Genomic DNA, 27,553 nt, shown 5'->3' on the forward strand with positions numbered 1-27,553 from the left:
ACTTTTCGAGCTGCCAGAGCTCTTTCAGCCAACTTCTCCACTCCTGTGCAGACAAGTCTGGTATGAGGTCATCCCAACCAAGGTCCTTTCTGCACAAGTCTTGAAGGATCTTTTTGGCAGATAAGACCACAGGTGCCAATATTCCTAAGGGGTCATAGATTGAACTGACCGTGGAGAGGATCCCTCTTCTGGTTAAGGGTCGATCTTTGATGAGGACTTTGAATTTAAAAGTGTCGGACTGAACACACCACTGTATGCCCAATGCTCTTTCTACAGGAAGTGTGTCATTGTCCAAATCCAAATCCTTAACCTCTTTTGCTCTCTCTGTTGCAGGTATAGCTGCCAGCACGGCACGTCTGTTGCTGATCCACTTCATGAGTTGAAAGCCCCCTTTCGAACAAAGGGCACGAAGGTCTTGGTAGAGTGCTATCGCCTCCTCCTCAGAAGCCACTGATGTAAGGCAATCATCCACATAGAAATTGTGCAGGACTGTTTCTATTACTTTGGAGCTGAATTGCTCCCGATTATCTTCCGCACACTTTCTGAGAGCAAAGCTTGCACAACTTGGCGAAGATGTTGCTCCGAACAGATGCGCAACCATTCTGTGCTCCACCAGGCTCTGCTTATGGTCTCCATCCGGCCACCAGAGAAACCTCAACAGATCCGAATCCTCAGCTGGTACTCTGACTTGGTGAAACATAGCCTCGATGTCTGCCATGAGTACAACAGGCTCCTTTCTGAATCTGGTCATGACTCCAATTAGCATGCTGGTTAGATCGGGTCCCTGTAGGAGCTGAGCATTCAAAGATGTTCCCTGGAATGTAGCACCGCAGTCAAAAACGACCCTGATCTTTCCTTTCTTCGGGTGATATACACCATGATGTGGTATATACCATACCCTGCGGTCGCTCCGATCCAGATTCTCAGTTGGTACCTTCTCTGCATAGCCCTTGGAGATGATGTCATTCATAAATGCAGTGTAATCAGCATGAAATGGGGCATCCTTTTCAAACCTCCTTGTGAGACTCATAGCACGTTGTTCGGCAACTCTTCTATTGTTTGGCATATTTACATCCTTTTTTCTTAAAGGTAAGCCAACACTATAATGGCCATCCACCAACTTAGCAGATTTTGTAACATACTCCATGAACTGACAGTCTTCTCTTGATAACCCCATCTGCTCATCCTGACTACATTCAGGAAAATCTGCCTTTAGCTGCTGTTTCCACAGATCGTTGAGGTTTGCAATAGAGATCCTATTGACAGTGACATCTGGCCGCCCACAAGAAGTTTCTCTACTTTCATAGCCCCTAAGAGGTCCATTTACAGTCCAGCCCAGCATTGTTTTGACTGCATATGGGCCCCCCTCCATGCTGCGAACGACTTGCCATGGCTCCAGTGCTCTGGGAACGTTGGTTCCAATCAGCAGGTCTATATCTGAATCAATCTCCCTTATATGGACATGTTTCAGATGTGGCCATCGCTGGAGGTCTTTCTGGCGAGGAATGTTGCCTCGATGAACTGGCATGCTTTTCTGCGTGTAGATATCAGGCAGTTCACAAAAACAATCACTATCTAATTCAGCCACTTCTAAATCTGAAACAACATGGCTTCCAACGACCTTCTCCTGACCCATAGTCCTAAGGAGAATACCAGTTCTTCGTCCCCTGACGTTCAGCTTGTTCATCAGCCGTTCTGTACAGAATGAAGCTGAGCTCCCAGGATCCAAAAAGGCATATGTAATCAACACCTTATGCCCTTTCCTAGGTTTAACTTGAACTGGAACTATGGAGAGTGTACAGTCTTGGTCACCAGCCCCAGTGAGACCACTGGATTGAACAGAGATCAGAGCACTTCCCACTGCTGTCTCAGATTCTCTTTTCGTTTGCACTAAATTAATTTCTTTCTCTTTTGGATAAATGTGGAGTACAGTAGGGTGCCTCAGACTGCATACTTTGCATGAGAGACGCTTCCTACAGTCTCGGCTCATGTGCCCAATGCACAAACAGCCAAAACACACCCCCTCTGTCTTTAAGAAAGTAATCTTCTCATTATGCATCCTCTTTTCCAACTGGCGGCACAGATCCAATGTGTGCTCACCTCCACAAAACATACAAGCCTTCGTACCACCTGAACTTCCCTCTTTTAATTTTGTTACAGGTTCAACTTTCCTTCCCACTGTTGCAATGGTGGTAGCAAAGCTACTCCCCTTGGCTCTAGAGCGAGGCTCAAACCTAGATTTCCTTACGTCCCTGTTTACTGTTGTTGATGGTGTATCCTGTATATCCCCGAACAGTGGATCACTTGCGATCTTCACTTGTCTTTCAATGAAGCCAACAATATCTGTAAATGTGGCTCTCCGGCCACTCCTTTCCTGCAACTCACAAGCCACAGTTCTCCATCTGTCCCTATGTTTGTAGGGCAACTTTTTTACGATGGTCAGCATAGTGGTAGGCATGTTCAACTCTTCCATATATCTAACATCTTCCATGGCGTTACAACATCCTCGTAGAAAAAGACTATATGCCTGTAGAGATTTCACATCTTCAGGTCTTATTGGTGTCCATGAAAGAGCCTTTTCCATGTAAGCTGAAGCAATTTTCTGTGCATTACCAAAATGCTCTTGTAGCAAAACCTTAGCCTTGGCATATCCTCTATCTTGTGCCGCATGTTGACAGCTTCTGACAAGCTCCCTTGGCTGCCCCCTGGTGTACTGTTCTAAGAAGTACAAGCAGTCTTTAGGATTGTCAGCCTTCTCTTCGATGCTGTGTTCAAAAGCCCTCATGAAGGTATGATATTGCAAAGGATCGCCGTCAAAAACCTGAATGTCTCTTTTAGGCAGAAATGAGAGAGATTGCTGCTGAACCAATAAAGCAGTTATTTCATTTTGTTTTTCCAAAACCGTAATTATTTGATTTTGATCACTGCTGCTTGTCACCAGTGTTGCCGATTGATGACTCCTGTGCTGAAACAGTGGACGTGACTGTACTGTATCTTGAGGTCCCGTGGCTTCGGGACGTCCTGATGATGCGAGTTGAGATTGTGCTGGTTGTATAACATTTTTCACTTGAGGTTTTGTACCCAAGAAATGTGGATTGGGCTGACCCAGTATTGGGATATTCCTATCAGGCACAAATGTTTTTGCATCAGCACTAAGTGTTTTGGTTTTCCTTTGTCCCCTTTCTAGATAAGAATTCATGCCATTGGACTTCACAGATAGATGACTTGAAACACGAGACCCTCCTGAGCCTCTCAGCACATTCACTTTAGCCACTGATGCAGCTATTTCCACTTCAAGTTCAAACTCTTCACGTTTTTTCCTTAGCTGTTCCTCTTGTTCTTCTAATGCATGTTTGTCTTTTAGTAGTCTTTGTCTTGCAATGAGAGCAGCCATATCTGCCTCGGCTTTAATGCGTGCTGATGATGTTGTTGACACACTAGACCTTGATCCAGCCGAGCTCTGCCTACCATTAGAACATTTGCTTCCTGTGTTTGACACACTATCACTAGGTTTGACTTCATCTTGTGTGACGGAGGCTTGAACATCTTGCTCAGCGTGATTTGAAACATTGGGCTCATTATCATCATGAGGTTCAACCAACTTGTGCATTGATTCCTTTTGTGATACGGGAGCATCACTTGTGACAACGTGAGCAATAGTACTGCTTGTTGGTCTCCCCAGTTCAGAAAGCCATCCTTTTGCATCCTCCATAAATCCATTGTGGCATTTTAGTACATTTACAAACCATTCATTTTGCTTTTCCTGCTCCTCTTCAGGAAGTATGGGAATCACAGACTCATGTAACGCAGTAGTTTCATCCACCATTTGACTCATTTTCTCAAGATGAGATCGCACTTGTGGTGCATTGTCATCCTTTTGCATGAGATCCTTTATTGTCTGTATTAGACCTTTAATTTTATGAACATTTTTTCTACGTTCCTTTTGCAGTGTTTCAATTTTATTCACCAAGGCCTTGGAAGTGAGTTTGATTTCTCTCCTTTGTTCATCCATCTCTGAACCATTGACATTTAAATTCAATTTTGATCCACTTGTTGCCATTTCCCTATGTACCACAAATCATCCAAGAATTCACGCCGTTCAATCAATCAATCTTTTCTTCAATCAATCCACCGCTGCATCATAAACCACGTCCAAAGACCAACAATAAACAACACCGGCAAGCAACAATACGTCCCCTATGGACAAGCGGCAGTAACCTATTCACACTGTGTTCAAACAAACAACTTACACAGCACAAATTGTCAAGTTACTACATACCGCTTCAGTTGCTGCGTTGATTGTGGCCGAGTCTTTATCCTCCGAGTGGTAACGTTAATGAATGAACCGCCATCCAATACAGCGGTGCTCCAAACATTTACGTGTTTCCTCTGATATCCAAAGCGTTCCGTTGTGATCCGCGAAATCCGTGTGAACGGCTCGTTTCCGTAGAACAACACTCTGGTTTTAAACTTTTCTGTTGACTAAATATAGCGGCTGTAGACAACGCAAAACGAAAACCTGCAGCCGCGAGGGGCTAAACACTGAGAGACGGAAAACACTGTGACGCGCAGCAACTCAGTTCCACTCGACGATCTCATTTCAATCCTTTATTCCACTTCGACACATAAAAGTACAACAGGCACTGCAGTTACCATGTCATAAGAATTCCGTGGAAGTGCGCGAGTGCGAGTGCGAGTGCGGATGCGGGTGCGGTCAACAGAAAGTGTTCGCTCCCAGGCTCACCCCCTCTCTCTGTCAAAGCCATAAAACCCAGGTGATCCAGTGAAGCAAACATATAGGCCACTATCACTTCCGCCCAAACTCCGGTGGACACGCCCACCACCTACAATACGAGTGCTGTGAATATTATGAATGAGACATAGAACACATGTGAGACTTACGCTGGCTCCTACAGCAGGCAAGAAACAGGTGTAGTGAGTATCGAGTGTCCTCTTCGACACTAGGATAGGCGGATACAGCAGCTTTGGCTTGTCTTTAAAACAGCTCCATCATTGTTTGTCTGGGAATGCACCGACTTTCGCGACGCACCAGACTTCAACCACAGGAAACAACAGATCGACAAGCGGCCGTCTCTCCCCAACGATCCGTCACGATTTCACTAAACTTCTCAATGCACAAACGGGTGACGCCTTTCCCAGGTACGACACACTTCCTTATATTCAATTTCCTTCCGTGATTAACGTTAATTTGTTTGACATACTCCTCCCATTTTGCGTAACGTGACAGTGAAAGTAAACAATCAATTATGTGACTCGCGGCACAGATTTTCTTCATTGCCACAAGGTAAAACATAACAAGAATACAGTAATGGATGTTACTGTACTCTTGCTTTGTTTCACTAGGGCTTTTTGCAGTTACTGTACAAACGACTACCATTTTTCGCCAAAACGACACACATTTGAGATAAGATGTTTTGTCACATAACAAAGGATGCCTTGAATGTCATGAAAATGATAATAACTCATTTTTGACCAAAAATGCAGTTACTGCCTTTTTGCTTTGTAGGGCAGAATACTCCTAGCTATTAGTTAGTAAGTTAAATATTCTGGAAATAAAGTAATATGCTTTGAAACGGTTAGTTTCTTTCATATTTTGGCATATCCCAGGGGCGATTCTAGGATTTTAAGTAAAAAATAAAATAAAATAAAAAACCTGGGCTTACCCCCCAGTAAGGGAATGATCATTAATAATAATAATAATTATATATATGTACACACACACACACACACACACATATTAGTTTGTATACTAGAGTAGGCACGGACAAAACACTACCTATCAAGTCTACCCTGAATATTGATTTAATTTCAAAACATTTTAACTAACCAGCTAATATTAATTAATATTCATTAAGAATATAGTCAAACCGTATTACTGTAATTGTCTAGATTGGCAATATGCTCAATCTGGCCTATATTAAATCATTACTTTTTAGTTATACTGTAACCTTATTTTCCATTAAATAATTTGACATTACCACTAGAGGGCGTCAAATAGAGAGGAATGCATTGAGCTGTCTGAGAGCATAGGACTTCATTTGCTGATACATTAAGTGTGTGAAAGAGTCCCCCTCCGTCTCTTGTGTCTTGTAATTGTGACTTTATAGTTCCACACTTAAATATAAAATATACTGTTAAATATATTGAGCACAGAATATACTGTATTTCTAAAGTGTGGTTGAAAACTACAGTATGTATTTATAAATCTAAGAACAACTTAAGGCTCTCGTAATTACAACTTTACATTTTGCAAATGCGACTTGAATTATATACATACAAAAATATATGTATGAATAACAAGACATTGCATTGCAAATCCATCCATGGCCAAATGATCTATGCGAGTTCTTACTTTTGACATCTCCCACACTTGATCAGGCTGTTGGTTTCTTTGATTGACGGCTCGTAGACGAAGCTGGGATACTCAGTGTCACATGGCTGCAGAATGCCCCCCTTTGACTTCTTACCAGCTACAAAGCAAACCCACAGTTATCTACAGTATGGATTAAAGAATGGAATGGCCTTTTATCCTCAAATAACATCAGCAATTGGATACTTTCATTATAAAATCACTTTTGATCATGAATAACAACATGAAAGCCAAATCTTTCTCTGCTCTCTCTTTTCACACACAGCACAAGCAATATCACACACAGTGATGGAAACGGCACTTACATGAATGGAATAAGGTCTTGGCTGTGACACATCAAGATGAAGGAGGGTTACAGAATTAAAGAAATAAAAGGGCAAACGATGAAGATGAAGGAAGACACAGGAATGGCCATACAAACAGGTGAGTAACACAAATGAATCTTTGCAGTATTTATATCTAGTTTACTTTACACATACCCTCCACAAAGTGATCGGAATGCCATAGACCGTAGATGTTGAAGTCCAGTAAAAACCTGGCGGAGAAAAAACGTCTGATTTTACAAGGGATGAACTGAGTCACTGATGTTGTAAAGAGCAGAAAAACAGCCACACTTACAGCAAGAAGTTCGATAGGAACCATCTCAGTGCTGCCAGGAGATTATAAAAGGGCTGAGGGAAGAAAGAAAAGCAGAACGAGGGGGGGGAAAGAATAAAAGAATCAAATGGCATTCTTTCATTTCAGTTACACTGAGAATTTCTGTGCAAGAGCTCATGACACATATCTCGTCTTTTTTTTTCTCGACACCATCTTTGTGATCATGGTGTGAAGGCCAAGTCTTTTTATTTTAGATCAGCCCTGACCTGTGACCTCCACTCATATAGTCATATACCACAATGGATTGCAAGAGCAGCAAAATATTACATGTAACACTGATAGCATCTGACTGTTGTGTTCTGGTAGACGTTATTAAAACAGACAGCAGAATGCTTACACTTAGCAGGGGTCGAGCGCCGCTAGCAGAGTGAGTATTCGCCTTACACATGCCCTGATAGTCATACAGTAACACTCTGTGGAAAACACACACACACACACACAGACCTTAATACATTACATCACATTTACATTAAATGCACATTTTAAAAATAAAGCTTTCAAAGTTTGTTTGTTTTTTCACACTAGGAAAAATGGTTCACTGAAAGGTTCTTTCAATGAACCATTTTTCCTAGTGTGAATTTCATAGATATAGTTCCACTATAAAGAGCTTGTAAAGGTGCAATTGTAAGGTTCCATGAATGTTAAAAGTTCTTCATGGAATCATTAGCCACTTTTCCATTGCTGCCTTGGTAGCGCAAGTATTTGCATGATATTACATGTAAATAGTGACCGTGTTAGAGAGGATGATCAGATATTTCTTTTAATTTTATTATTAACTAATAATGTGCTTGGCCAGCTACAGGAAACTGGCAGCCAGGCAACAGGAAAGTGAGTGGGACGTCACTAGACGCTACCAGTATCATGGTTTCCACAAAAAATATCAAGCAGCACAACTGTTTTCAACATTGATAATAAATTAAGAATTCTTTCTTAGAATTCCAGTTTGTAATCATGTCGTGCTGAACCAATCTCAAGTGTAAATATAACTGTAATCGTTCCTTACTGTTCTTAGAACCGTTCTGCCCGACGGTGGAAAAACGGCTAAGTGTTTCGTAACAAAAAAAAGTTCTCTAACCTTTTAAACATGCCCATTCTCAAGAGCTGTGACATTACCGACCCATCGATTTCCCCCAGAAACCTTCCAACCTACAGATACAGAGAATAGAGAGACTTCAAGACATTGTTATTTATTTATTTCACCAGGATCTCTTTCTCGTTCACGATAGGAACAATGACAGTTCAGAATGAATGCGTCTGTAGCTTTAACGCCACATCTTGACTTAACTGTTTGATAAAGCACTGAATTCAAATTTTAAACGTCATTTGGGCCCTGTAAGGCTGCAGCCCAACATCAGAGTCAGCGTTTACCGCACCAGCACGCTGAATTATTCAGATAACCTGTGTTATCCCTCCCCTTCTCTATATTTACCCTGATGATGCACTGTTCTCCTTCTCTCTCTCTCTCTTTCTGTCTCTCTCATAGGACCACTATTAATGATGGAAAACACCTCATGCATTTATTTATTTATTTATTCATTTCCACAGTCACTTTCCTATGCTGAGTCAGTGGTAAGAGCTTTTTTTAATCTGTGTTATTCACAGCACAATGTCTTTATTTAGGAACCGTTTTATTTCATGACTTCATTGATTTTTTTTTTCTGTGACCTGCTTTAAATGGAACCATTTAAATGGCAAAATACATTTTTACTGCGTGTCATTTCCCCATCTTTGTAACAGTTATGTTCAGGTTGGTTTTGTTGTCACTGTCTTCTGTTCTTGTGCTCAGATATTTGTGCATATCTTCATCATCATCGAACCAGAACGTGACAATTTTAACCTAAATTTCCAGTGATTTACACTACAACACACACACACATTGGGCCCTATTTTAACGATCTGAAACGCAAGTATCAAGCGCGAAGCCCAAGTAACTTTGTGGGCGGGTCTTGGGCGCTGTTGCTATTTTACCGGCGGGATAAATGACTCTTGCGCCCGACGCAAGTTTAAAAGGGGTTGGTCTGAAATAGCTTCATTATTCATAGGTGTGGTTTTGGCGTAACGTTAAATAAACCAATCAGAGCCTCATCCAACATACCATTTTAAGAGTAGGTGCGCATGTTGCATGGCGGATTGTTATTATTATGGCGGATTTATTATTTCGTTCTCCCAGTTTAAAACTAAAGACGCATCTATTTAGCCAGGCATTCATATACTATTTTTTATCTTACAGTTACTGTAAATTCGGCCTCTACTTCATAAACGCCAGAGGAGAACTGGCCCCGACTGAGCCTGGGTTCTCCCAAGGTTTTTTTTTCTCCATTGGGTCATCTGATGGAGTTTTAGGACACCATCGGGTCACTTGATGGAGTTTTTCGGTTCCTTGCCACTGTTGCCTTTGGCTTGTTCAGTTGGGGATATTCAAATTAAATGACCCATCATACCACTGATCAGCTCTACCAAACTTGGATGTCTTTTCCAGTAATAAACAAACACTGTTAAGTTGTTTTGATTGATACTGTGAAGCAGCTTTGATACAATCTGTGTTGTGAAAAGCGCTATATAAATATATTTGACTTGACTTGACTTGAATTTACCAGGCGCGCGCCAAGAGCGGTTCACAGCCGAGGAGACCGACGTTCTTGTCAGGGATTTTTTTTCTTTTTCTGGTTCTTGACGGACAAACTAATTTGTCAGATGTCCTTATATACATATGTGTCTTGCCACTATTGGGCAAACAGATCTGATCCGTCATTACTACAATTAGCCTGAAACATTTGGGTAAATGTGTAAGCTAGATTTTTTAGGCCAACATTTTTTTACATCTTCATGGACACCACAATGATTTCCCTCATGTGTTAATATTTTTCCTTGTTATAATTTATGATTTGCAAAAATAAAAACTGCTGCATCTGTGTTGATGAGAGAATCAAAGTGTATGCGCGTTGTGCACCCGCTACATTATGGCCAAACATGCGCGCTTAAAATAGCATTATGAACAACGTGCAAAGCGCCACTGACCTTAGACTAGTTTTTTTCTGGTCAGTGGCGGAATTGTTTTCTGGAACTGCAAAATAGCACTAGGGAATGTTTGCGCCGAAACACGCCTCCTTTTTGCGCTTTTTCATTTCCTAGTTTACCGACCTGCGTCTGTGGAGGGAAAAGCCCGCTTTGCGCGGGTGCAAAATAGGAATAATACATGCATCGCATCGGTGTACAAAGTCATTTGCGCCGAGTGCAAGATACGGCCCATTCTGTCCCTTTACACTAGCCCTACCCCTAAAATTGCCCATTTACACAAAACTTTCTGCATTTTTACATTTAAAAAAAAACTCATTCTGTATGATTTATAAGCTTGTTTCCTCACGGGGACCTCGATTTAGGTCCCCACAGAGACACGAGTCCCCATGAGTCTGTGTGCATTCAGTTTGAAGTCCCCACCGGTATAGAAAACCAAGCAAGCGCGCGCACAGACACACACACACACACACACACACACACACACACACACACAGTAAAGAGGCCTTTAATATATATATATATATATATATAATCCTTATAACCGTTCATGTAAAATTTTCTTAAATGTGATAGCATGTAAATGGTAGTCAGTAGGCCTATTGAACTTTCAGGTCTGGCTTCATTCTGGTGTGTACCGGACACTTTTCACAGTCCAATCCCTTAACAGTGGATAAAAGGACTTCTTTCCCTACATGTTAATATTCAGTTTCACTCGGAAATACCTATTTTTGCATCATTACAGATGTTTAGTGGGTTGCAAATGGCATTTTGTGTTGACCTTATCCTGTCACTTTAAGTGCTCTTACATCAGTCCTGTCCTTAGAGATGATGATGAAGCCATTACTGTCAATGACGTAGCAGTTAATGTCCTGTAAACACAAAAAAGAAAAAGCATTTTGTCACATTGGATTAGTTTGATGGAGGAATGGTGATACATATTTTCACCGATATATCCACAAATGCTCTAGAGACCGACCACTTATGCATTATTAATACTATATTGTATAATACTCACCGCATTATCAGTACAGCTTAGAGGACAAAGCCCCTCTACACCAGAACACTGTGATAGACAGACATTGACAAAGACTGAGCATTAAGTTTTGTATAGTATCGTGTAAATTATCTTGTTTGTATTGAGTACATACATCTTTGTCATTCGCCTGGTGTCCATCCAGATAATATGCAGCAGTAGTGAAAAAAGGAAAAAAAACATTTATTGATATCATATCACTGGCTCAGGACTGATAGCTTTAAACTCAACTCTTGCTTATAACACTGCTGTCCTGCATTTGAGCCTATATCACATGATCTGTGCAGGCTCCTGTGTGCGTTTATTCTAGCCATATATCAGATGAAAATAGGGACAGGAAAACAATCCTCTCATAAGGACCTGTGAATATTTACTACAGCTACTGTTAAAGATCCATAGATCATATCTCAATTTAATTTGGATTAATCCATATCTAATTGATCTTATCTCAATTGAAGCATTTGAGTGGCCTACTGAGAGACTATTGTTTTCCTGTAAAATATAAATGTTCTTAATAATGCCATTAAGAGTTTTCGGATCAATATGTTTAATATACACCACTGTTGAAAGAAATTTATACTTTTTTTCAACAAGGATTATGTATCATGATTTCAACAAAAATATTAAGCAGCACATTGTATTTAACATTGATAATAAATTAAGAAATGTTTCTTGAGCAGCAAATCAGCATATGAGAAAAATGAAAAAGAAAATTTGTAATGATATTTCACAATATTTATTTTTGATCAAATATGCAGCCCTGGTAAGCAAAAGAGACTTCTTTCAAAAACATTTTAAAAAAAAAATCTTACTGACCCCAAACTTTTGAACTGTTGTATATTTTCTCATAATATTTTGTCTTTAAAATTAAACTTGTTATTTAAAATTAAAAGTGAACTTATCTTGCTTTAAGGATGATGCACGTGTGTTCTTGTGACAAACTAAGCTTGTGTTTGTGTCTCATGTAAAACTATCGCTGAAAATAACCTTGGACAATTTACACACAGACATGCTGGTCTCTTTTTTTAACAGCATGCATGTTTCACCTAACAGTGTGTCATGTTCTGCACTGTTGTTAATCATTATGGATTCTGCACTGTTATTGATCCTTTAAGATTTACTTAATGGATTTGCATTTTAACATTTCAAACATTTAACAGTAAGAATAATCACTGTGGTGGGATTAGTTAATATTGCTGTCAGGAGTTAACACAGACTCAGTGGTAATGTGCCAGCTGAGGTGGAAGAGCGTTCAGGCATGGAAAATCCCAGGGGTACTAAAAAAAAGGGAGAATGTTCTCCCTGAGGAGGATGTAGAGAGTGATATCACCTCCTCTCCTTATTCTTTTCGAATGCCTTCTGGACTCTTCCACTCCTCTCTCAACACTTAACATCTTCTGTTTGTATTATAAATATCAAACAAAAGCCTGTGCTAGGAGTGTCACCACTAACAGTATTGTGTTTGTTTTCACTTCCCATCAAATGCACAATGTTTAAACAGATAAGACCCATCCGGCCAGTATCGCACACATGCTGGTGTACATATCCTTGTGGAGAGAGAAATCCTGTTGACATCTGTTATATAATATAATATAAAATAAATATATAATGTATCTATATATATATATTTATATTTATGTATTAATACTTTGTACACAGCCACAAAATTAAACATAATTACAGGAACAGCTAGCAATAACTGTAATTGCAGTAGATGATATATTAGTTTTAGTACCTGAGTGGCTACGGACCAAAGCCTTTTTTCCAACATCTCAAGAGACACCTGTACACCTATGGCTATGCAGGAAAGAAACACAAAAAGATAAGAAAATTGTTTTCGTATTCTAATAGTATCATAACATCTCAAATGAAATGCAAAAATTAAGAAATATGTTAGTAGAAATGCATATGTAAATACTTAAAATGACTGAGACTGAGTTTTTTTGTCCCTGAAGATTTTTTTGTCCCGTTTTTTCTCCAACCCTATTCCGTTCGACTTGCAAATATATAATCCCAGCATGCATCAGTGGGTGTCCATGCACTCTTACAAGCTTAAAAATGCTAAATGTGCTGATATGATATGATATCCCATCCTGATACTTCATATATAACCTCAATCTGTACATCCACGTCCCCCCATAAACTGCTGCATTTTACAGAACCAGGTTTTGTTGTTTAATGACCCTGTGTAATTAGTAGGACAGTAGAATTTGCAGTGAGCTGACGGGTCTGATTAAACTGCTGTAAATTGTTCGTTTGAGTACAAATCTATTTTAACTTCAATAATTCAGAGAGAGAGAGAGACAGAGAGAGAGAGAGAGAGATGACCAGAGTTGAAGCATCTATCATACAGAAGCTAATTAATAGATGTGGATAATAAAGAGGCAGAGAGTGGAAGGTAGTGTTGGTAATAGCTGCTCGGGGCAGGGAAGATGGCTAGTGGAGGGCAGACAATCTCTTGAATGAGTAGATGTGTATTATAAAGCTCTAGACCTAGCAGACATACTGTAGTAATACTGGAAGATTACAGTCACCATGTCTCCTCCAGCATCCTAAAGATTTGGACAACCCTGCAATGAAGATTACCCAAAATAGTGACGAGCGAGCTCGCAGACGGATCCCAGCACAGTTAGAAGTGTGAATGACGGAAGACATGTGACTCCAGCAGAGCAGATAATTCAGTAAATACCCAGTTTTCTGAGCTTCCGTCATTCTCTTTTCCACACAAACATCCCACACACAAAAACAAACACAATGATGTGATACAGCATGAAACCTCAACCAAATGTTTAGAGCGACAACATGGCAAGCAATCAGTCCTACTAAAAAATACACAGATTTTACAACTTGATGGGTAAAGACAGAGAGAAAGAGAGAATAGGCTACACCATCAGAGCTTGAAACTCTCCAAAATTAAATTATATAGATGATAGACTTTATTTAACAACTTTTAATGGATGCATGAATACATCTATCTGAGGGGAAAAACCCCTTATTCTTGCTCCCTTGTTATGGATGGATGGAGGGAGGGAGAGAGGGATGGATGGATCAGATGTTGCTATTTCAAGTATGTAAAACAATACCTCGTTAATTAAAAATGAGATTCTTCTGGTCATAATAAGCCGGGGCGTGCCGGGGACTTAACAGTATGGTTTTATGCTTAGCTTAATATGCATTTCAAATTCTAAATGATATTCAAAATTATGCTAATGTGGTTCATATCTATTTGAATATGACAGGACTAAACTGCAGTGTGTGTGTGTGTGATGGCAAACAGAGCAGCAGGGTCTTTACATTGCAGATTATCACGAAGAGCTCAAGTAGCATACGCTAACAGTGAGTCAAAGAAACACCCTCTCAATTCCCCCACCTCTCTCTCTCTCTCTCTCTCTCTGTTGCTTAGGTAACATGATGTCAGCGCAGCCCCTATCGACACCTTGAAGACTCACCACCCAAATATGACACTGTCCTCAACGTGAGCAGCACACAGTATGTACACACCCCCACATACACTCTTCATAACATAGAGGGCTTCTGATAAGGAGAGAAATGGCATGGTAAGGATTTAATGGAGCTGTAGTGCTTTTTCTTGTCAATGTCTGGCATGTGAAAGCATGTGGGTGGCACTGAGGTCCTTCTGAAGTACACGGTGCGTTGCAACAGCCCACAACATACAGGAGGTAAACGCTTCTGGTGTCGCAGAATGCTTTTCCTCTTATAAATAGCTGCAATGGCTGCATTTCTTATTTTTTTGAGGTGCTGTTGCTGCAGCGTGGCCTGTATGCCTTTATGCATTATTCAGCACACCAGGCAATTGCAGAAATGTTTGTATACATGGGTGACATTTGGTCCAGTTTGTCCACTTGAACAATGCTGAGTACATGCATGGTTATATTCCTGAGCTGTTGCATGATGTCAGCACTCTGATGACATCACAGGGTGTAAAATGCATCACTGCTGGTGATGGCAACATGTGATTGGATCCATCCATCCATCCATCCATAACAAGGGAGCAATAATAAGGGTCCCCCCCCCCCCCCCCCCCCCCCCTGAGATAGATTCACATGCATCCATTAAAAGCAGCAGTGTTGCATAAACTCAGCACTCTCATGACATCACAAAGAGTAAAATGCATTGCTGTTGCCTCTATTGGCTGCATCTATCTATCTATCTATCTATCTATCTATCTATCTATCTATCTATCTGTCTGTCTGTCTCTATCTATCTATCTATCTGTCTCTATCTATCTATCTATCTATCTATCTATCTATCTATCTATGTATCTCTATCTCTCTCTCTCTCTCTCTCTCTCTCTCTCTCTCTCTATCTATCTATCTATCTATGAGAGAGAAAGAATCAGCTGTTTTCTCTACCCCTCCTCACTCCCCTCATCCCTCACTAATGTTACTATCTTTGACAAGGCTGGCACACGCTTACACTGCACGCCTCACCACATGCACATATGGAGAAAGCAGCACACAAACACACACACACTTACTCACACACATACTCACACAGACACACATGCGCACCAAAGGCTAGCCTGAGGACAGTATGCGCTTAAGAGGCAACCTCCTGACACACACACTGACACACACACACACACACACTCAAGTGCATTCTGTGGACTCAATATACAAACACAGAGGCGAGTCGATCTGCTGGAAACAACAGATAATTGAAAGACTGGAGCACGCCTCCTCCTCCCCTCTATCTCTTTCTCACTCACTCACTCACTCACTCACTCACTCACACTCTCTCTCTCTCTCTCTCTCTCTCTCTCTCTCTCTCTCTCTCTCTCTCTCTCTCTCTCTCTCTCTCTCTCTGTCATCCTCTCTCTGAGCATTACAGCAAGGCATTGCGCAGGATTTAACTCCCCTCCTTCATCTCCTTCTTCTTTATTTTAATCGTTTTTTTTCCTTCCTCCAATCCATCTCTCCTTCTGTGGCAGCCGTTGCTCTTGGCAGCGGAAGGATATTTTCATTTCCATATTGGAGCGTTACGAGAGCTGCTATTCGCTCATTTCTCCCACAACCGTGTGTGTGTGCGTATGTGTGTGAGAGAGAGTGTGTGAGCTTGGGGGGGACGCCGAGAAGGACAGCATCTATAGACGGTGAGTGAAACGCTGTTAACCTATAACACACATATACAAGCACACATTACAATTTGCCTTAATTATGATTACGTTGTCTGTGCATGATGTTTGCCGAGGGATGTTTTTTTTAGACCGACACATTCGCCTGTTGTTTTGGGTTACAGAGCATGTGATGTCCAGTTTTTTATTTGGACACAAAGGAAATGTAAAGATGTCTGTGTGACCACAGGTGATGTTCTGGAATGCTGCTTTTGAGTGTATTTGAGCATGTTGGAGTGAGATGGTCTCTACAATATGCAATCCTGTTAACACTTGCATATGTACTGTATAAACAAAAGCATTTGTGTAAGAGGTTTGTATGTTTTTACGCATACTGTATGTGTGTTGCTTGAATGAGTGTTTATGCGAGCGTGTCTTTGTTTGTGATTCTGCTCTTAATAATTCATCCCCGTGGCCTCCGTGTCTTTGTTTCTAACGTTTCTTCGCTCTGTTCTTGCCGCCGTTGACTTTGATTGCCGCCTTCTGTGTGTGTGTGCATTAGAAAGAAAGAAAAGGGATCAGCAGGACTGGTTCAGAGGTGAACATCTAAAGGGCGTTTCTATTTACTTATGAACACACATGCATAGTTGACCTGTGCATTCACAGGAAGTTAGTTTGGCGTGGGGTGAGAAAGTGTGAAATATGTGCTGAACTGGATGTGGAGAGAGATGCTGCTAAAGTGAGAGACTGTTACATCACGTGTGAGTGTGTGAGTGTGTGTGTGTGTGTGTGTGTGCTGCATGCTCGGGAGTCAAATGACACATCCCTCAACTAATTATCCTCTCTTCACACACACTCACATTATCACACCCTCAAACTTGCATGTTCTAGGAAACGTAATGCGCTGAAAATATTCACGTGTTGAGCAACTCCAAAAGGTGTTTTCAGAAACTCTCACTCACTCACACACACACATGCAATATAACCTCTAAATGTCTGCACATTTTTCCACTGTGCCGTTTCAGATGACAGGCTGGTGAATTGGTGTTGCGTTGCGCAAATACGCACACACAGACACACACACACGCACGCTGTGATGGATGTGGCAGGTGACAAGGCCGAAGTGTCACAGTCTAAGACAGCAGCGGCCATTTTACAGCAAACTGGCCTGGCATAAACAGAAGCAACTTGTAACCTTGTGCTCAATGATCTGAGACAAACACATTCACAGCATTGCGTTACACAACTAGTATTACATAATGGTATGCCGTTATAATAATAATATTGCCGTCTCTGTCATGTGCTGTAAGGGTTTCAGTGTCATATTACTGTACCTCAATTAACTAAATCGCGTCTGCAGCGCCAGTTCTACTACGGTTTTGTACCCTGGAGAGCTGTATTACAGTAAGCTCCGATGTATTACAGATGGCTGTGCACCGGGAGGAAAGTTCTGACTCTCAGATTCAAAGGATATTTCAGTTATGTTTTTGATTGATACATTAAGTTTTTCTCAGATATTTCTCCTGTAATTATATATGAGAAATACAAATAGAAACAAATGAGGCAATTGCTGACAGAGCAAGGATTCCCAAACTTTTTTTTGTCATGTAGTATTTCAATATTTAAAAAACGTGAAATGGAAGTTGCAATAGACTTTTCTTTCCTACTGTGATGTATATCCGAGTGAAACGGCTTCTGGAAAGAGAAAAATGGAAAAATGTTGATTTCGTCCTTTGGGAATTGATTGGATCGTAGGAAGTTGGGCGTTGCTACCTAAATAAAGGCTGATCTGAATGCCAGTTTGCAGTCAGTTGTGGAGAATATTAAGCTCCACCCTCCACCGAGACACGTCATGAAAAGAACAGACGTTGTTTCGAGGGGGTTAATGTTTTTGATGAAAGATTATGAGTATGAATTTAAAAAAAAATAATGATGTGTAGTGATAAATTATTTATAATGAGCACTGAAATATTCTGAATTTTGATTTCATGGAAACTTAAAAAAAAGCGAGAAGCAGGAGATGTAAGCAAAAGTCTCCATTTAATCTCATCTGATGAAAATAATATTAAATATTAATAGTATTATTCAATAATAAAATATTTAGATCAAATTAAAACACCATTCAAGAGCTCTCATATGTGATTTTTCTTTCTCGTATAGGTTAGAATGTAACTGTATTGTCCATCACCGCACACTACTGGAAAGTGTTAACTAGTCTAATAGAATATTGAACAGATTCGAGAAGCATTATGTTGCAAGGTTTGTGTGTTAAAAGTTAATTGCTAATTTGATCTTTCCTAATTTTAGATGTTTTCCATTGAGCCTAGAGTAGAGAGCACACAACTTTCACGGGAAGTGAGCTGATTCAAAAAATAAGCTTTGACATGACAGTGATACTGCCGTTACCAACATGTCAAGGTTTATTTGAGTTTCACCACAGATACTTATTGGGGGAAAAAACACAAACCACACAGCTCACACGCTCAGCAAGTCATCTATGCTAACACGGGCAGAAAACATTTAAGCGTCAATTTACTGACTATCCTTCAAACTCTCTCTGCAGTCTCATCACTGGCCCCGTATCGCTGCCTGTGGAGGCTGGCATCAGGGCCAGCTGATGCCACAGCGAATCTGAGGCAGCTGCAGTCGTAGAAGCGCAGACATGCAGCTCAGCACTGCACCTACAGTGGGTCGCAGGAGGAGAGGAAATCCGGACAGTCAAGGTGAGCCCAGCTAACACACACATTCACTCTTATGAAGGTGTTGGGGCTTTAAGAGGATTTAAGTACCGATTCCATTCATACGGTTTTAAATGCTTTGTCCAAATAGTGAATATCAATTATCTAAATGATTTACATTGATCACTTTCCGAAATGCATCAGTTTACGTTCTGTTTTATTAATGTGTTTGTGGAAAGAAAGGTAGTGTGTGTTGACGTATGTGCCTGTGTGGGTGTGTAGTGGTATAGAGTGCGGCATAGATCACCAGCTGCCCCTGCAACAGATGGATTAGGATGGCTTTAGTTAATGTGTGTGTCTGATTCAAGATCTGCATGAAGCAATGCAGTGGCAACTCACACACACACAGTTTTGCTGCATTGTCACAAATACTACGGTATAGTGGAAAATATTGACCTGCTACCGGTTTAGAGTCCAACTTAAAATCTCTATGCTATATATATTTTAAGCCAATACTTATTCTGTATTACTTTCTTTGGGAACACAATGCTTTTTGAAAGAATATCCTAGCCACTGTTTTCAATTTAATGAAAGTTGAAGGTCCAAAAAGACACTATTTATCAAAGACGCTATTCAAAGTCTTCTGAAGTCAAAATCTTGTTTTGTGTGGGGATTGGGGAAAAGCCTAAAATTTTAATTATTTACTGATTATCTTGACATCCGCACTAGCTCTACTTGACGCATTCATTAAGAGATCACGTAATGAATTGTTCTCTTGAGTCGGATCCTTTCAATTAATATGTTGATCCATTACATAAAACCTGTCTGAAAGATTTAATCATAAATAGGACAGACCTGGTTGTTGAAATCAATTGTCCACTGGAGGAAAATATTTTAAGTAAATAACAGCTTTAATAAAAACAGACTACTGTAGAGTATAGAATATAGAGCAAAGAGAATGTCTTTTCTGTAAAGCTGAAGTCATTGTCATTGCATAGAAAGAAGCAACCAACACTTTTTTTTTCTTTTGTGTTACAGTAATCTCCATTATTTATTCTGAAAATCGGAGACCTGCTTTTAAAATGAGCAAATCCAGTAGGGTAAAAAAAGAGGTAGACATCATAAAATTCAAGATGAAATATGAATGTAGGCACAAAATAGACATTCATCCTATTTTTAATCTAGGTCCACTCACAAGAAGATTTCCGTCCTCACCACTTACATAAAGTCAGTCTCTGTGGTTTTCAACGGCGTTCTGAACACATAGGGAACAAGACAGAGAACGAACATTGTGTTTCAATGTCAGCAGTCAGTCATATGCCTATCCTGACACATTTTTTCTCAGCCAAACAGAATAAGGGATGAGAGAAGAAAGGGATATACTGGAAATTGAAGGTTGACAGGCCAAAACAGCAATTCTAGAATAATTCACAACTACATAGTTTAGAAGGACGGATTAATTATTGAGATTACACAGAATTGTGTGAGTGTGTATTAGAGAGAGCGTGTGTTCGTGACGATTGTGTGTGTCTCTGATTACAAAGGGATCAGGGTGTTGAGGCTGGTCAGGATCAGATATCCGAGTGCTGTAACTGCATCTGTCTGCACTTAAACTGCCAAACACTCACACACACACACACACGTTCAACGAGACAACTGGGATCTCAATGTTTAAACCGTCATATCCATTGATAGCATCTGATTGTCTCAGACACAGAAACATTGCCCCCCACCACACTGTTGCATAAAAGAGAGAGGTGACAAACAGTTGGCAAACGTTTGCTTTGTAATAGCAGAGCAGAGGACGTTCTCTGTTTAACTCTGAGGCACATTATATTCCCATCATACACTCTTACAAAAAAGAACGGAAAAGCCTGATGCCGTGAGAGAACCTTTTTAGGTTCTTTAGGTAGAACTGCATAGGCCCAAAAATATGCAAAATTATCCAACAACAAAGATATGGGAAGCATTTTCTCATACCTGGTAATTTATTTTACTATCCTCTGCATTGTTTTTCACTGCTAACTTTAACCCTACCGGAATAGACCTATGCAGGGTTGGAAGAGTCCAGTAACCCAATTGCAACCCACTAAATGTCAACCATTGCAGTTTTTTTTATTTTTTTAGAAAACTCTTTACCGATGCTTTACTGATGATTTACTGATCTCAAGAATCTATAATGCTACATCAGCCAAGAAGAAACATTTAGCCAACTCAAGAATCCCATTCAGGAAACCACAAAAAATTCACACGTCATCATTTACTCACCCTTATGTTGAATGTCGTTCTCAAATCTCATTCACACTCATATTCAATTAAACTAATAGAAGTTTGATGTCATGATGTCAAATGTGTGTCGTGTGTCTAATTGATTTTCAGTAAAAAAAAAAAAAAGGTACATTTGGGTATTTTCCTCACACAAAGCAACTGTATGGTTTCAGAAGACTTATGACTGAATTAGCATACAAGTGATATTAACTTTTTTTTTTTTTTTGGTGCGTTTGTTGTCATTTTTGGAGCATTTTGGTCATGCAGTATACTTCTTTTGTGTTCTAAAGAGAAAGAAAGTCATAGAGTTTTGAAAAGACATGCAGGTGAGTAAATAATGACAGAATTTTCATTTTGGGTAAAATAAACCATTAAGAGTACATCATACAATAATCAAAACACATCCTGCGCAAAAACATCCTGAAGGTGCTGCGACACCGACAGTAGCTACTTGCAGCGAGTGCATCAAAAATACTGCTATGTCTACAGGTTTGTTTGTAGGTTCACATAAGCTCCAGTTTAAAACAGTGTGGTTGGAGCGGAAGCCACAGGTTCAGTTGTGTTGAGCACTGGTCTAAATCAACAGTGGCACTAAATCAACACCTGTCACATCTTTGACATCAATCTTTCACATCTATGTCAACTCTTTCAGACGATATACACTTCTCTTTTTTTCTTCATTCACACAGGTCTGCTGGGTGTGCTGAGTGTGTGTGCTACGTTGCTGCAGTTATGCACTGGCTGTCCTTCAGAGTGTGTGTGTAACTCACTGGAAGCTAACTGCAGTGGGCGGAGTCTAGTATCTGTGCCCGCTCTCACTTCTCTCCCGGAGGGCACACATACCCTCTTTCTGGCCAATAACCGCCTCTCCTCCCTGCCCGTCTCGGCCTTCGCCAATCTGAGCACCTTTGAGAGCCTCGACCTGTCCAACAACTATCTGGACAACCTGCCTTCCAGACTGTTCCGTGAGCTGAGTAACCTGAGCGATTTGAGTTTGCGTAACAACAGCCTAACGGTTTTGGATCGGGAGTTATTTCGTGGCCTGACCCAGCTGCGGAGGCTGGATCTGTCTCTGAACGGCTTGGCCACTGTGCCGCTGGGCCTGCTGGATGAGCTGCAGGGGCTCACCTGGCTCTCCTTGGCTGGGAACAGACTTCACGCCCTGGAGAGAGCCACATTTGAGCCTCTCGTCAACCTTCAGCACCTGGAGCTGGGCATAAACCCCTGGGAGTGTGACTGCAACCTGAGAGACTTCAAACACTGGATGGAGTGGCTAATATACCGAGGTGAGGGTTGTGTGTGCGTAGTGTTTTTATTCTCTGGAGGTGTAAAAACACGTCATTTGAGCAATAAGCCACAAGAGGCTGTAGGTTACTAGGATTTTACCATAAGTAAGGTGTGTTCTTTGACACAATTTAAAGTGGGCTGCCTTAACGCCTTTAACAAAGGTAAAATCAGTGTCTTCAGTGAATTATTGCACCAGTAAAGAGGTGACAACAGCAGTATGATAATAGACATCAGTGTTCAATTGATAATTAAACCTTTTAATATTTAAAATCTGAATAAATTATTCTTCCATCAAGTAATATATTTCAACTTTATCGAATTACTGTATTGCATTAAAATTGTATGTACAATCATGTAAAGTGCATGTTTATTGGCATTTTGCAAGGGCTATAAACCATTGAGGATTTAGAGAATTATCTGTTTTAAAAGAGGTTTATTAAGCCTCTTAACAGATGGAGCTGTAACCTAATGGTAAGTGCATGTACTCCAGACTTATTGTAGGAAATGTACCCACTCTCTCCCTAATAATTTCCATCCTTTGTCTACCACTGGCAATGAAATGTGGCAAAACCCCAACAATAATTGTGAAGCAGAGCTTCTTATTCTCCATACCTCTCACTTTCTATTTTTCTCTGTCTGTCTCAATCCTTCTACTCTGAGTCAGAGAAACTCATTTAATTCTGTTTCAGAGCAGCTTTGAGAGGGAGGGGGATTTGAAACAGACATAAGAGGCTGAGTCACAAAGCTTTTAGTGTGTGAGAAAGAGACTCCAGTCATGGTGGGCTCTGAGTCTCTTGCTTTGTTCCAATACCTAGTGAGCTGCCTACAGATGTGGCATTTAAGGCAACCAAAATACTTTCTTGACCTTACTTACACTACATTCCAAAATACTTTGTTTTGACCAACTTCAGGCAGCATTGCATGTTTTTATCATGGAGAACCCACGATGCAACAAACTTAATGAGAAAAAACAAGATTTTGAAGGAAATGATAAAAAAAATAACATTATAAAAGTAACACATTACTTTTAAATTTAGAAGAAAATGTCTAAGGTACTTTTTTAAATAAGTAAAGCAAGTTACTTTGGTCTCCCATTTATTGACTGACATCTCTCCTGTCCCCATGTTGAGAGAGTAAGTGCAGAGGCGTTGTGTGCGCTGTGTAAACATGATGGTTATTGTAGTTCTAGACTAATTTTGAGCAATGCATTTACTCATGTCACTTGCACAAAAACAGATTCAGTTTTCCTCAAAATGAATAAAAACTGTGAAATGCAAACTCAGAATATTACGCAAACCTGCAATAATTAATGTTAAATTACACAAACGTTTATTAACTAATGTCTTTAATGCTGACCTTCGATGATTTAATTCAACCATACAAATAAGAAAAAATGGCTTTAGATAAACATCACATTTGTGTTTGATTTTTTGTTTTTATTGCTGAAGAGTGAAATTTCTTCTCCTGTGTCCTATTCTTCTGCAATCCAGAATGGCAGCACAGCGGAAAGGTTTGTTTGAGCTGTGCCCTCTACTGTACAGGTGTGAATTTGCATTTCCCTCAGCCTGAGGCTTATTCATTTCACTTTTGGTGTGAAAGGGCTTTAACATTTGAAAAACAAACAAGCAAGCCCAGCCCAGATGAGAAAAAGTAACATAACTTTCCATAAAAAGTAACTTTTTTAGGGAGTAATACAGTTTTGTAATGCATTACTTTTACATTATATATCATTCGGTAATTAAAAATATTCCGAAAAAATAGATAATAAAAAATAAATTATATTTTACCCCAAATTTGTTTGTACTGTGTGTTTTATGCATACTGGATCATTGCACCATTAGCTGTGTGATTTGTACTGGATTATTGCACCATTCGTGAGATGCCAATTACAAGCTATTTTAAAATCAAGTGCGAGTCAACTACCCTGTACAGAATTATATTTGTGTGGCATGTGGAGTTGCTGCCTATGCACTCCAAATTAGTCACTCCATGACAGTTAGCATGTTGGCTTAGAAGGCAGCTGCCCTATGTAGGCAGTGTGGCAAATCACTAGGTTTTGGAACAGAGCTTCTGTATGCATGTCAGGCTTTTTAATTATACACCAGCTACCACTCTTTCTCTCATACAAACACACACGCACATTGAAGAGGGTTTCTGACCCTCCTAGCTTTGCGGTGCTATTTTGCCACCATTTAAATTCATTAGAGGTTACTATTGTTTACCTTAGAGAGTATTATTTTTGATTTATCTTTCTCTATTGCTTTCTGTCGTAGGCGGTTATGTCGATGCCGTTGAGTGTACGCTTCCGAAGGACTTAAGGGGCCGTGACATCAGGGGTGTTCCTGTGGAGATGTTCAACTACTGTCTGCAATTGGAGGATGAGAATGGGGGCGGGGCTGGGAGCAAAGGTGGATCTCCACCATGTTTTCGTGGGACACCCACTCCATCGTCCGAAGGTGCAGTGGTGCGTACGGAGGCAGAGCTACCAGACTGTGTTAAGCAGCGTTATCGGCCCGTCAGTGTTCGCAGGGCGATCGGTACAGTGGTGATCGCTGGAGTCGTCTGTGGAATCGTGTGCATTATGATGGTAGCTGCCGCAGCATACGGTTGCATATATGCCTCTCTAATGGCAAAATACCAGCGAGAGCTAAAGAAGAGGCAGCCATTGATGGGTGACGCAGAGGCAGAAGGCGACTCGGAGGATAAACAGATCTCATCAGTTGCATAGGGGAATGGGGGAGAGATTCAGAGTTCAGAGGTCATTCACAAATATAAAGAATCCTTTACTGGTTGGTCTGCACATTTGATGATCATTTAGCTGCCCAGTAGAGGATTTATAATCCCTGTTTCCTGTTTCTCTGTCCTTCTTAAGACTCTCTCTGACTCTCAGACTTACACTTTACTCAATCGCTAAACTTTGGCCTATGACCTTTGACCTATTTGCCCCAGGACAAGAGGGACCACTCAGCACTTTAGAACTCCCCCACCCTCCCCCAATGTTGAGAGGATCTCAGCATAGGAGGCGTGGATGCAACTGTTCACAGTTCCTGAATCCTGATGTTTCTAGAGGATCACGTGCTCTCATTAGCATTTGCCTCTGTAGCAGCCTAGCTATCAATCCAAACCTACAATCATAACTCTAACCCTCAACACTAATCCCAACCCCAATCCTAGACCTTTAACTCTAATCTCAACCCTCACAACACTAATCCAAACCCCCAACTCTAACCTCACGCTTCAATACTAATCCTGATCCTTACCATAAACCTCCATCATTAATCCAACCATCACCTCCAACACTGTGTTCTACACCGGGTGGTACGTGTGAGTGGCACACTACACTAAATGCCAATAACACTCATTATAATCGATGCTATCTACAGTGGATACATTCCAATGCATTGCACCGAGTCACAGACCATAATCGGATGCCCAGATTTCTGACATACTACATGCGCTTGCTCTGCTTCCGGCAAAAGGACAATTTGATTTGGAAAATTCACTTTTAAGTTTCCAGTGTAGGCAGCCTCAAGCCGTTGCAGCATCAGTGTAGACATGGTGTAATCTTAAACTTCTAACTCTACTCCCAAACCTAAACCTATAACACAAATCCTTATCCTTACCATAAACCTCCATCAATAATCTGAACCCCTAACCCTAAATATCCATCACTATTCCTAACCACCAACTCTAACCCTAAATCTCTAACACTAATCTGACCCCCAACCCTAAACCTCCAACACTAATCCCTACCCTTACAATTACCCTCCATCATGCCCCTGGTTTCACAGACAAGGCCTAAGATAGTCTCAAACTAAAATGCATGTTTGAGGTATTTTAACTGAAATCAACTTGCACTGACATTTCTTAAAAAAAATGTCAGTGCCATTGTTTTGTCTCAGGATGCACACCAGTAAAGTTTTTTTTATAAAGATTATAACATATAAGCTACTTAATTGCCATAATTGAACTAGGGCCTGATACTGGCTTAGTCTAGGGCCTGTCTGTGAAATGGACTCTAACCTTAAACCTCCATAACTTATCCTATCCCACAACTCTATCCCAGTCTCTACCACTAACCTAAACCTATAGCTCTAAACCATAAACACTACCCTTACCATAAACCTCCATCACTAATATGAACCCCAAGTCTAAAACTCCCGCCATCGCAAATCCAAATAACTCTTACGCTAAACCTTCAACTCTTATCCAAACCCAAACATTAAACCCCCAATACAAATACCACTACCAACCCTAATTTGAACCCTTAAAGGAGCTGTATGTAAGAAATTTATTTAAATTAATCATAAAATGGCCCTGAAATGTCACTAGACATTAAGAAATCATGTTCACTACAAATACTTATATCACTGACAACAGTAGTCTGGCCAGGATATTGTCATTTAAAAAGTGCAGTTGCAGCCCTCAACTGATGTTGATGTTGTCATGTTGTGTTTTCGTCTGATGCTCCACCCTCCACCTATCTACCAATCACGAAGTCAGTAGTGTTGCGGCATCCGGGTTGCCAGCTCTGCTCAGTTACCACAGCTGCAGCTCGTCACCTTCCTGCTGGATCCTGCAGCCTATCTGGCAACCTCGAGTCAGGGAGGAGGGGGAGGGGATACACCACTCTACAGTAATTTGACAGTGATTGCAGTACTAGTTTTGGCCACAATCTTACATACAGCTCCTTTAACCCTACCCCAGTGTGAACTGAACATCATAACCCCCACATATCATATTTGAAATATTCCCACCTTATTTATCAGCTAATAATATATTCTGTACAATGTGACATGACCCCAGTTTTATGTTTTTAAGTGTGAGGTTTGTCCTTTGTATTGTGTAATAATTTGTGTTGATAACATTGTTTACGGTTTGTTGTTTCTCCATGTTCATCTCTAGAGTTCAGACATGTTTTTGTAAGACTAGAAGAATCCAGCCCTGGCGTCTATCGTGAAGTGTCTTGAAGTATTGTGAAGTCAAGTGCTAATATAGAGCAGGCTGATGACTCTGTTGATGTTAGTGGAGGGTGGCAGATTGTGGCTATTGGAACTGTTAATTACACCTTGGTGGCTAAAGAAGCACAGTGATAGCTACCCTCTAAACAAAAACAGAAAGGCAATAGATGAGAGGGAAATAAACCT

At 40.5% G+C, this 27,553-nt stretch overlaps 2 protein-coding genes across 2 annotated transcripts in view; one reads left to right on the plus strand and one right to left on the minus strand.

The window, feature by feature from the left end:
* The window catches only part of cacna2d4a (calcium channel, voltage-dependent, alpha 2/delta subunit 4a), a 51,183-nt gene that overhangs the window by 6,254 nt on the left and 17,376 nt on the right, over positions 1-27,553 (minus strand). The window contains exons 27-36 of the mRNA XM_056237312.1: positions 12,835-12,896; positions 11,215-11,229; positions 11,085-11,129; positions 10,873-10,935; positions 8,124-8,194; positions 7,386-7,461; positions 7,010-7,062; positions 6,871-6,926; positions 6,697-6,717; positions 6,374-6,491 (exon numbers count right to left, since the gene is read on the minus strand). Coding sequence (XP_056093287.1) covers positions 6,374-6,491; positions 6,697-6,717; positions 6,871-6,926; positions 7,010-7,062; positions 7,386-7,461; positions 8,124-8,194; positions 10,873-10,935; positions 11,085-11,129; positions 11,215-11,229; positions 12,835-12,896 — 580 coding nt within the window. The remainder of the gene's footprint in view (positions 1-6,373; positions 6,492-6,696; positions 6,718-6,870; positions 6,927-7,009; positions 7,063-7,385; positions 7,462-8,123; positions 8,195-10,872; positions 10,936-11,084; positions 11,130-11,214; positions 11,230-12,834; positions 12,897-27,553) is intronic.
* Positions 15,938-25,623, plus strand: lrtm2a (leucine-rich repeats and transmembrane domains 2a). The gene is made up of 4 exons (XM_056237311.1): positions 15,938-16,212; positions 18,737-18,896; positions 21,809-22,405; positions 24,680-25,623. Exons 2-4 carry the CDS (start codon positions 18,836-18,838, stop codon positions 25,132-25,134), a joined length of 1,113 nt encoding a protein of 370 aa, XP_056093286.1. The 5' UTR covers positions 15,938-16,212; positions 18,737-18,835; the 3' UTR covers positions 25,135-25,623.

Source organism: Rhinichthys klamathensis, unplaced genomic scaffold (assembly GCF_029890125.1).
Source record: "Rhinichthys klamathensis goyatoka isolate OS25496 unplaced genomic scaffold, OSU_Roscu_1.1 h1tg000485l_1, whole genome shotgun sequence".
NCBI classification, from domain to species: domain Eukaryota; kingdom Metazoa; phylum Chordata; class Actinopteri; order Cypriniformes; family Leuciscidae; genus Rhinichthys; species Rhinichthys klamathensis.

Bases quoted from the DNA above. Each gene is read 5' to 3' on its own strand.
- lrtm2a (XM_056237311.1), top strand. From the start codon at position 18,836: ATGCAGCTCAGCACTGCACCTACAGTGGGTCGCAGGAGGAGAGGAAAT. The intron at 18,897-21,808 runs GTGAGCCCAGCT...TCATTCACACAG, and splicing joins AGGAAATCCGGACAGTCAAG to GTCTGCTGGGTGTGCTGAGT. The intron at 22,406-24,679 runs GTGAGGGTTGTG...TTTCTGTCGTAG, and splicing joins GGAGTGGCTAATATACCGAG to GCGGTTATGTCGATGCCGTT.